Source organism: Eublepharis macularius, chromosome 14 (assembly GCF_028583425.1).
Source record: "Eublepharis macularius isolate TG4126 chromosome 14, MPM_Emac_v1.0, whole genome shotgun sequence".
Taxonomy (NCBI): Eukaryota; Metazoa; Chordata; class Lepidosauria; order Squamata; family Eublepharidae; genus Eublepharis; species Eublepharis macularius.
In genome coordinates this window covers 56,844,009-56,855,045 of record NC_072803.1, presented here as the reverse complement: position 1 = coordinate 56,855,045, position 11,037 = coordinate 56,844,009, and the positions used below count along the sequence as shown (strand labels likewise).

At 47.0% G+C, this 11,037-nt stretch overlaps 1 protein-coding gene across 2 annotated transcripts in view; it reads right to left on the bottom strand.

Annotated features, from left to right (window-relative positions):
* Nucleotides 1–227: 227 nt before the first annotated feature.
* Nucleotides 228–11,037, bottom strand: part of AK1 (adenylate kinase 1) — a 77,047-nt gene continuing 66,237 nt past the window's right edge. For both annotated transcript variants that reach the window (XM_054998374.1, XM_054998375.1), the window contains 2 exons: nucleotides 9,437–9,628; nucleotides 228–2,257 (listed from right to left, as the gene is read on the bottom strand). In XM_054998374.1, coding sequence (XP_054854349.1) covers nucleotides 2,189–2,257; nucleotides 9,437–9,628 — 261 coding nt within the window. In that variant the 3' untranslated portion in view covers nucleotides 228–2,188. The remainder of the gene's footprint in view (nucleotides 2,258–9,436; nucleotides 9,629–11,037) is intronic.

Here is an 11,037-nt window from a genome sequence, read left to right as displayed (position 1 = left end):
GAGATGGAATCATTTTTCCTTAGTCGCTTTTCAGACCATGGGGGAGGGGGGGAACCCATTGAAATTGCTCAAAACAACGCGACACTCACACTATAAAAAATAAAATATTCAAAAGGGGGAAAAGATCTGCTCTGCAGTTCAGTGTGGTAAGTTCACAACCTATTAAGGCTAGGAGCTGCACCATTAAAGAGAGAGAATTAATTAATGAACAATGCTCACACATGACAGACAATTTCCCCCCCAGCACTCTTTAATAATGATATGATAAATACATTCACAGGTTAAACAGAAGGCCTTTAAGACTCTGAGTGGGCAGGGAGGGAGCTGATTCCCTCCCTATTATAAATATTTAAATCATTGTACAAAAAAAAGTAAACCAGGAGATAACTAGCATCTTCAGAACATATGACAGGCCATTTCCACATGGCTTACCTTTTGCGAAATCGCGCAACAACAGCGTGATCTTGTGCGAAATCGCGCGATAGCGTCTTTCTGGCGCAATTTCGCGTGTGAAGACGCTGTATCCTGACAAAAGATAAGCCGTGTGGAAACGGCCAGGGTGTGTTGAAATGCTGATTGTCTGAAGTGATCCAGCAATTAAGAGGACAATTAGACAATGAGGCACAGTGTTCGTGTTACAAAATTTCACTGGAGTTTAGACCTAGGCTTTCAGTTACACACACATATCCTATCCTTTTCCCTAAAGAGTCTTTCCGCAGAAAGCAAGGAAAAGGACAATTTGCGGAGATAAGCATCCGACTATTTTTGTAGAGAGACTCCAAGAGAAAGGCACATGGAAACCATTTTATCTGTAGTTCATTGGTGCTGAGGAACAAGAATTTCCACACAGGAAATTCAGAATGGATGCCGCAAACAAGCAAAGGAATCGGAGACCACAGTGAATTTTTTTTTTGCCTTTTTAAAGATGAGGGAGACTTGCCTTTCTTCCTTAGAGTTTGCTCATCCAATTTGTTAGCTTAAACATAAATCTCCCAAACTAACAAAAAAAAAACACCCCACCCTCCTCTAATTCTTTTGTTTTTATAATAACCTAATTCTCCCTGAAGTGGTCTACTTGTACCTGAGCGGAACCACTTCAAACTGCAACTCACTTTCACTCAACTCAACTGACCAATTGCCCCTCCATACAAAAATATTTTCTGTGCTTAGAGAACTTGTGTTTTCAGTGTTTGAGCTCTGCTTTCTCCCCGAGAAGCTCCTTTTCTATGCGGAGGATATGAAGAAACATTTAATTTGGGAATCCCCCTCTCCCAAAAAGTGATACACCCCAGCCACAGGTTTCCTAATCTCTGTAAAAACTAAGCCATTAAAACACTCTCATCTCCCACTGCATATGGTAGTGGAACGGAAACATTTTCTTCAACTGAAGCCTGAATTCTCCCTGTGCTTGTCTGCCATTATATAGGGGTATGTTTATAACAAATAAGTGCAGAAGAATCACAGCGCTTTCTTATCCCAGAATGTTTGTCTGTAATAATTCACCCACAGACGGTGACATTGAAGAGATACAATCAAAATAAGTGATTTTCCTGTCCTCTATGGAGGAAGAGTTTTCTCTCTTTTTCCAAGGATTATATTTTTGGGGGAGAGGCGGGATTCTGACCCAGTGATAGTCCCTCTTGGGCATCCCATCAAGTACTCGGGATTAGGAGCTCTCTGCTCCTGTTCCATGCCTACCTTTTCATGCCATCTACCACTCTGCACAGCAAATGGATTCCCTTCTGTAAAGGATGCCCCGGTCTGGGATAAACAGGCCATTTCCTGCCCTTAATCAACCTTTAGAGTAAGGAATGCACAATAAAAGTCCTTCCTGTTGTAGCGGGGGGGGGGGGGAGATAAAAAACGTCTCGACTCATGAAAGTGAACTTTACTTTGGAGAGAAGGTTAGGAAACCAAACACAATGTCCTTGAAATTTCCTCCACGGGGCCTCCATCCACAAAAACAGGATAAAGCCACTTCCGCTGTCACAGCCCTTGAGATGAAATCGGAGATGGAGTGGGTAGGAAGGGGGGGACGCTCCTGGGGTTCTTCTGTTCAAACCTGGGACGAGGGTGTGTGTGAGAGGGGGGAGCCAGCAAGAACTGCAGTTCGTTACTGAAGGGGAGCTGAGGGAGGGGGCAAGGGAGAGGAGCCTCTCAGTGGGGGGGGGAGGTGTCCTTTGGTGCTTTACTTCAGGGCGTCCAGATGGGTGCAGACCTGATGGAACACGTCATCCACTGAGCCTTCTGCGTTGAGCTGAGGACAACAGAGAAAATTTACCATTTCACCACTGGACCCTTGGCATGGAGCACTGTCCCCTTTTTAAATAAAAACCTTCAGCTTCCCTCCTGATCGTTCTTTCCTATCTTAATCTGCACGGCACCCTGTACTGCACAGAGGCATTCCCAGAGAGATGAGCACTCCCTCCCAATTAAAATATATTTCCTGCACTTAAATTTCTACAGGGCTAAAGAACATCTCTGGCACGGTGGCAGTCCATCAAGGGCCGCACCCTCCAGTGTTTCACAAGCAGACAGAAATAAAGGCAGATGTATTGCACCCCTGTTCTCAGATCCAGTATTGCTGTTCAAGGCTTTTCCCACCACCAATGTGCATTGCTGAACACCGTACTCTGCGTGCTGAATTTGTTTGCTTCTGGAAAGGCCTGTTTTTTAAAAAAAGATTTATTTCTCCTTAATAGGAGCCTCAACATCATTCCTTCACAACAACAACAACAACAATCCTGTGAGGTTGGCTAAGCCGAGAGAGAGTCACGGGCCCTAGGTCACCCAGCAAGCTCTGGTGGCAGAGCGGAGACTGAAACCTTGGATCTCCCAGCTGTAGTCTAACACTCTAAGCACTATAACATGGCCAGATTTACAAGTCAACTGTGTTCCTTCTGCTGGTTTAAAGACGTACTAGAAAACACAATTGTCCTATGATACCTTATCAATGTTTCAAAATAGATTTCAACAGCTGCAGTGTGAGAAACAACATACAGGCTGTCTGGCATATTGCCTTAAAGGCATCAACCATGCACGTTGCAAGCTCCATGAACCGGACTCCCCAAATTTGTTTTGTTTTTTTAAATTTATGAGCATGGCTGATTTGGATCGACTTCAGTGTGGGGGTGGAGTTAAGACTCTCCCTCCCTGGGCCATTTTCTCTATGTCTTGAGGAGGATGCTTATTTGCTATATTTGGGTAAACAAAGTATCCGTATCAGTGCCTATATGTTTCCTGAACTGACAGCCCCGTTCTCCTGCCGCCCATAAGCGGCAGGAGAAGGGGGCTGTCTGTTTCACACACCCCATGCTCGGCTGAACCCAGCTTGGAGTGTGTGAAAGTGACAGCTCCATTCTCCTGCCGCCCATGAGCGGCGGGAGAAGGGGGTTGTCTGTTTCACACACACACGCGATCAGCTGAAGGTGGCGTGGGGTGTGTGAAAGTGACACCCTGTTCTCCTGTCGCCCGCAAGCAGCAGGTGAAGGGGCCTGTCTGTTTTATGCACTGGTTTCACCCAATCGGATTAAGCCTGTGCGGGGTGTTTTGAAAGTGACAGCCTTCCCCTGCTGCTTGCAAGTGACAGCGGAATGCTGCAACTTTCAAACACCCTGCGCTGGCCTCACCCGATCGGATGAAGCCAGCGCGGGGTGTTTTGATACTGACAGCCTTCTCCTGCTGCTTCTGGGTGACAGAAAAAGGGAGCTGTCAGTTTCAAACACCCCACTCCAGCTTCAGCAGCCAGCGCTGGGTGTTTGAAATGTCACGAGCCACGAACCGATTCGTGAACTAGGGAAAGTTCATGGAAGTTCACGGTTCAGGAATGCGATGAACCACGAATCACAGAGTTTGGGTTTTTTTCCCGATTTGTACCCATGTCTACATCTCAATAGGGCCCTTATGTGTGATTTTTTAAAAAGCTGCTCACAACTGTTGGGGCCCTCAGTGTTGATGTGCAGGCATTGAAAGACATGTGCGCTAGACCTAAGATCTGTTCAGTCCGCTAGAGATCTTGAAGAGTGAGCTGAATCCTGGAGAACATGATAATTGTTTTAACAAGACAAACACAGACAGTAAGACCACAATAGAGACAGCTGGAGTTCAGAAGCGCAGGATTTATACTCCTTTTACAAGTGTTGCCACATCAACAACTATAAACTGTCAGGTATGAACACTACAGGAGGTCATAAGCTTACAAATATTCAGGGCTCTCTGGGTGAATCAAGAGAATAAGGATGTGATATTTGCCATCTTTGTTATGCTGCAGAACCATGGCTCCACGGTAGAGAACCTGCTTTGCATGTAGGGCCAAGCTACAAGTGATGAAGGACAGAGTCAAACAGAGAAAACAAGTTGTGAGATCCAAGTCACCAATACCCTCCCCTCCTCTGGTCACAACATTGTTAGCCTTCCCTCTCCTTTGGGGAGTCACACTGGTAAAGAGATCCATGGGTGGGCTTAGCACACAGTACCAAGAATTTGGCCACATGCCCCTTACTGATGCAATGCATTCCATGCATCTCCAAGACTTTGGACGGCTCTCCAAACCAACCAACCAATCACACCTCTGCTCTTAAGGCTTTCATTGCAATACTGACGATCCAGTTAAGAGCAGCCTTTTCGAGGTCTACACCAGAAGATGGGCTCAGGGCTCTTACCACGCTACCACTGCTCTATCTTCCTCAAACTGACAACATTCTTAGGAGCAAGTTGCTACATCACAAATGAAATCAGGATGAGTCCATTTCAGCATGGTAATCACACTTATGGGCACTCATAAAAACACGCACAGCCGAAGCACAGACTCACCCGGCTATAGGAAGATTTTCCAAATGAATGAGATGTGATCAGATGAGAATCCAACATGTAGCAAACTGCTATAACTATTTCATAAGTATTTCCCATGTCACTAGTTGTATGTACTAATCCTCAGTTTCTCTCTATAACCTTAATTTTTTTAGAGTCAAACCACGCAAGAAGCCGGGAGATCTCTCATTAGATCTTCCTGTGGGTTTTAAAAACTCAAGTTATATGGGGGAGGTTTCCAAACAAAAACAAAAAAGGCTGTACCCTGGGATGTAAAATTTCTGGAAATTTGGAAGGCCAAGGAAAAATGGGGCTTTTTTTGCCATCAGCAGCATTTTACTCATTCCAAAAGCATTTTACTCTTTGTCAGGGGTCATTTCGTAGAAAAAGAGCCGGAGGAACTCATTAGCATAACTCATTAGCATATGCCATGCCCCTTGCCATTGCCGGAAGTGTGTCATTAGCATAACTGACTTGCATATGCCACACACAGCCTGACATCACCTATCCTGGTTGTTTTGGACCCAATCCTGGCCGTTCAGGGCTGAAATTGGGCCCAAAATGGCAAAAGGGGCTGAAAATGGCCGAAAAGGGGCCCAAAATGGTCAGGATCGGGCCGCTCCTGAGTGGGAGAGTGATCCACCACCCATCAGAGGCCCGATCCGGGCCATTTCAGCCCCAATCCATGCTGAAACGGGCCCAAAATGGCCAAGAGTCAGGTGGGTGGGGCCACCTGACATGTGACCTCTTTGGGGAACTGCCAGAACTCCAGCGCGTTCCCCCTCGACATGAGCCCTGCTCTTTGTAAATTCTTATTTCAATGCTCATCTAAGTTTTCCATGCAAAAAATTGAAAAAAGGCTATGGAAAAAATGGGGGGGGGAAGGGAATATTTTTTCCTCGCTTTTTTATGGGCCCACACATTCTAGTTGTACCTCTTTCAACCCCCACATAGTTTTACAAATGAAAACAAGCTTCCCTGTACCATGATCACACTCCCTTTTTTCAATTTGTTTATTCCATTTCAATACTTTTTATAAAATAACAAAAAAAAAAGGAAAACACAAAGAAAAATGATAAATAGTGGAAAGGATTTTGCATACATTTAGGCATAGAGTAGGGCTCTTTTATGTTCTCATAACTTATAAACCTTACTGCCACCGAGTGTGGCGATGTTTGAAAAGACTTTAAACATTCATAGAACTTAGCCATAACACCTAAACGGAATGCTTTTGTTCAGTGGCAGTGGATCTCTGAATATACCAGTTGCTGGGGAGAGCAAACAATGGGGGGGGCATTGCCTTCATGCTCTTGCTTGTGACGCAGTGTATCTCTGAACGCCAGCTGCAGGTGGGGGGGGGCAGCTTTGTAGATGTCCTCAAGGCACGTGGCTGGCCATTGTGATACTGGAATAAGCAAACATTTGATCGGATCCAATAGGGCTTTTTATAATCTTACAGAGACAAAGCCTTAGACTTCGAATGACATCCCAAGTGTTTGCAAAAATCCTACCCAAATAGAAAGTCCAGCCAAAGTGCTCCCCCCCCCCACAAGTGACAACAACTCTCAAACCGCTCTGAATCTCGGAGGCTGCTTCCTCCCCACCCAAAGAGTGCTGCTTCCCCCACGCCAGTCCTTAAAGCCTCCTGGTGCAGCCTGTCTGCTGCTTCTCTCCCTTTCCAATGAGATGGTGAGTCATCTCCTTACTATGCCAAGCATGCAGCATCCTGCTAGGAACTTCCTTTGAGGTATGAGTGAAGCAGGAGCAGTCTTTGCTCCCTCCCTTCCTCCTTCTACCTCGCTGGAGTTGCTTCCATGCATAACATGGAGCAGCTACTTCCAAACAAAAAGAGTCCAGTAGCACCTTTAAGACTAACCAATTTTATTGTAGCATAAGCTTTCGAGAATCACAGTTCTCTTCGTCAGATGCATGGAGGGCCAACAGAAACTGGTCAAATGTAGAGGAGGAGAGGGGAAGGGGGGAGGTGAGGGGAGATGCAAACAACTCCTTTGATATGGAGATGCAAACAGCTCCTTTTGATGTGGGGATCAGTTTGCTTCTGTAAAGGTTCAAAGGAGTTTGCCTTGTTAGTCTGTAGTAGCAAAATCAAAAAGAGTCCAGGTGCTGCTGTAGTGGCAAAATCAAAAAGAGTCCAGGTGCTGCTAGACTCTTTTTGATTTTGCTACTACAGACTAACACGGCAAACTCTTTTGAACCTTTACAGAAGCAAACTGATCCCCACATCAAAAGGAGCTGTTTGCATCTCCATATCAAAGGAGTTGTTTGCATCTCCCCCCTCCTCCCCCCTTCCCCTCTCCTCCTCTACATTTGACCAGTTTCCTTCTGCCCTCCATGCATCTGATGAAGAGAACTGTGATTCTCAAAAGCTTATGCTACAATAAAATTGGTTAGTCTTAAAGGTGCTACTGGACTCTTTTTGATTTCGCTACTACAGACTAACACGGCTAACTCCTCTGGATCTACTTCCAAACAGTGAGCCTCTAGATCCAAAGCTCATAGTCATCACCGATTTATGGTCGCATTCTCTCCCATCCCTTCAAGCAAACACAAGGAGCTGTGTGCAGAGCAGAAGAAGGGCTATTTCTGCAGGCTGGCAGCTTTGCCATCAGCTGGCCCCCGGAATCCGCCCTGAAATTTCTTCTGCTCCCTCCTCCAGAGAGGAGAGACTGGAACCTTTGAGTTCCTTTTGCACCAGTACATATTAGCACCAGTAGACTTCACACATAGATTTCACCACTGTGTTGCCTTACGTACTCTCTGTTGCTTTAAATATGTGCTCCTATGTCAGCCCTAGAATGGCTTATGTTGTGTTTTAGCATTTCTTCAACTCTGTATTGGACTCTTGCTAACGCTATGTCTTTGCAAACTTGTGTTTATTTACCCTACGGCATTGCTTATGGAGTGTCCTTGATATTGACTGTACTAATTTCACACTGTGTAATCCGCCTTGAGTCTCAGGCCGTTTTCACACTGCTTACCGGCCACAGAACATCACACCAAGCTCCCAGAACAACAGCCTCTTCCTAGTGCAATTTTGCGCAAGAACTGCCGTTCTCGTGCGAAATTGCGCCAGGAAGACAGTCGTTCTGGGAGCTTGGTGTGATGTTCTGTGGCTGGTGAGCAGTGTAAAAATGGCCTCAGTGAGAAAGGCAGACTATAAATGACATAAATAAATAAGGAGCTAAATGTGAGTCCTATTCTGACCGCTAACCATTATGCTGGCTCTAGAAAACCTTGTCAGGTTTGGAGAAATGGGGCTGAATTCTCTGCCAAAGCCACAAAGAGACGGGAGTGAAAGGAGATCTGGACAGCCTCTGCTAATTAACCCCCGCAGGAGTACTTGGTTACCCACAAAAGGGCCAAGCTGCATGTGCCAGGGGGCTCTCTAACCAGATTCTCCAGCTTGTGCTTAAGCTGTGGCCCACGTGCAACAGATATTGATTGCAGGCAGGGAGTGATCCTTCTCCCGCACCGTGGCTCCAATCCACATCAGATCCACATACGCCACAACCACTTTTTGCTTAATTGAAAATGACAACCTGAACTAGCTGTGATAGTGAAAAAAGAGGAACACGATACAGGTACTTGCGCTTTTTTCCTCAACAGGGCTAAAAGCCTCCATAGGGTAGTTTATAGCAGGAAAATAATGCAGGGCTAAAAATTAAACTTCCCCTTTCCTGTGCCTGAGTCTCAATGTATATCACAGTCATTCTTTGTCCCACCTCAGCACGGCTGCTTTTTGTTGCTAAATTACAAGTGAAGGGAGCTCCCACGTCACACAAGTCTCTGTGAGAAAGGCAGGCTATAAATGAAATGAACGGATAAATGTGTTTTGGCTGTCAGCTTCCCAATGAGGAATGGGAAGCAAGAAGGGCTGGAAGGGACCTCTTGGGTCATCTAGTCCGACCCCCGCACAATGCAGGAAATTCACAGCTGCCTCCCCTCCCCACACCCCCAGAAGATGGCAAAACACCATCAGGATCCCTAGCCAAACTGGCCTGGGGGAAAATGCTACCTGACCCCAAGGTGGCGATCGGCCTTACCCTGGGCATGTAAGAAGGGGCCACGAGAACTAAGCATTGATGTAACCCCTCCTGCCCACCTTCTCATGATTTGCCTAAGCTCACAAAACCAGCATTGCTGTCAGATGGCCATCTAGCCTCTGCTTAAAAACTTCCAAAGAAGGAGAGCCCACCACTTCCACTTGTAGAGGAGAAAGGGGTGCCGAGAAAGTGGCCCCTCTTCCACCCCAACAAAAACGACTTCCTGTGCTCCAAGTAATTTGCACTTCTGAAGGGCGCAACCACCCCTCTCTGCTGTTTCTTCCTGCCCTTCTGCATTCCGAGCCCTAGAGAGTTGACGTTGTCCCCGTTGACTTATGGCGACCCCTACTGGGGTTTTCAAGGCAAGAGATGCTCAGAGGTGGTTTGCCATTGTCTCCCTCTGCGTAGAGACACTGATCTTCCTTGGTGGTCTCCCATCCAAATTCTGGCCAGAGCTGACTCCACTTAGCTTCTGTGATCTGACGAGATTGGACTACCGGGGCCCTCCTACTAGCGAGCCAACGGGCTACCCAGATACAAAGAAGAAGTCAACGAGGGCGTACCTTGCGGACAATTCCCCTCTTCTCATAGAAGGCAATGACAGGCTCAGTGGCCTTGTAGTAGGTATCCAGGCGCTTCTTGATGGTCTCCTCGTTGTCATCCACCCGCCCGCTCGTCTCACCACGTTTCAGCAAACGTTTCACCATGGTGTCCTTGCCGGCGTCCACATACAGCAGCAACGTGGGAGCTGCAATCTGAACAGGGAGACCGTGAAGGAAGAGAAGAAGAAAAAAAACTTGTGTCTGTCTAACCGGCCCGTTTCTGCACTTTTCAAGAGATGCGCCGAAAAACTCCCAAGAAATGTGACGTGTTATTGTGCAGGGGTGCTGTATCAGAGTCCCCCTCCCTCAGTCTAGCAGCAAACATAGCAGCATTCAACCAAATCAGTACAGCAGAGAAAACCTATAGATATGGGTAAGGGGTTCTGCATTTGGGGGGGGGGGGCTCTCCAAGCAAAGGGAAAAAAATTAGTTTGTGCCTTAAAAAAGAAAAGAAAAACCAAAATGGTCTGCCAAGGAAGGAGCATTGCTTATTGCCGGTCCAGGAACCTCCAAGGGTTGAGAACAGGTCAAGGTCAGCTGTAAGAAAGGAAAAGAAAGGAAAGCGGAGGGGTGTGTGTGATGAATTCAGCTGAATGAACCCCAGCCAGTTTATATTATCCCAGAAGGGGTGGACGGATCAGAGTTGGGGAAAGCACTCTGCACATTGCTAATTAATTGCTCCCCACTCAGAGCGGGACCACAAGTGACGCCTGACACAGGTTGGACACTAGTCAGCTTCCCTCAAGTTTTGATGGGAAATGTGGGCGTCCTGGTCTTGCAGCTTGGCTCTCCGACTGCTGTCCAACGGACTTTTCAACTGTCACTTGTCCAACATTCCGCCAAGCTGCCTACATTTCCCGCCAAAACTTGAGGGAAGCTGACAAGTGTCCAACCTGTGTCAGGCGTCACTTGTGGTCCCGCTCTCAGAAAAGTACTCTTTTAGTCGTCAAAGGAGCAGAGCAGGGCAGGGGGAATCAACTTATATGCATTACCCGTAAGCAAGGGAAAGAAACGGTACCTCCCGTCTTCTCCTTTGAGCCTCCCATCCCACCAAGGGAGACAGTTGCAGAACAAACTGTAAGTTAGATGGTTGTTGTGGGTTTTCCGGGCTGTATTGCCGTGGTCTTGGCATTGTAACTGTAACTGTAAGTTACTTTCACTATTTGCTTAAAGAATCTTCCAATAAGGAGCACGTATCCCCTGTCACCACTTATCCCCCCCACCCAATTCTACTCCATACCATTAGAAGGAAGATTTAAAAATATCTCTTCAGGTTTGGGGATAAATCAGCAGCACCCTGCTCCACTAGCCCCAAAACGGGGACGGGGACGGGGACGGGGGCGAGGGGTGGAGAGGAGGTGGAGGAAAGAAGAGGAAGAGAAGGAGTAAGATCGACAACTGGATGGAGACAGATGTCGTGGAAGGCAGCCAGGACTATGTCAGGTTGAAGGGACCTGCGGGTGGACTGAGAGGGTGTGAGGGTGAGGTATACCCCCCCCTCCTTCCACAGAGCGGGATCCCGCACGAAGTCAGGCATGTCGGCGTCTCACAGGGCGGCGCCT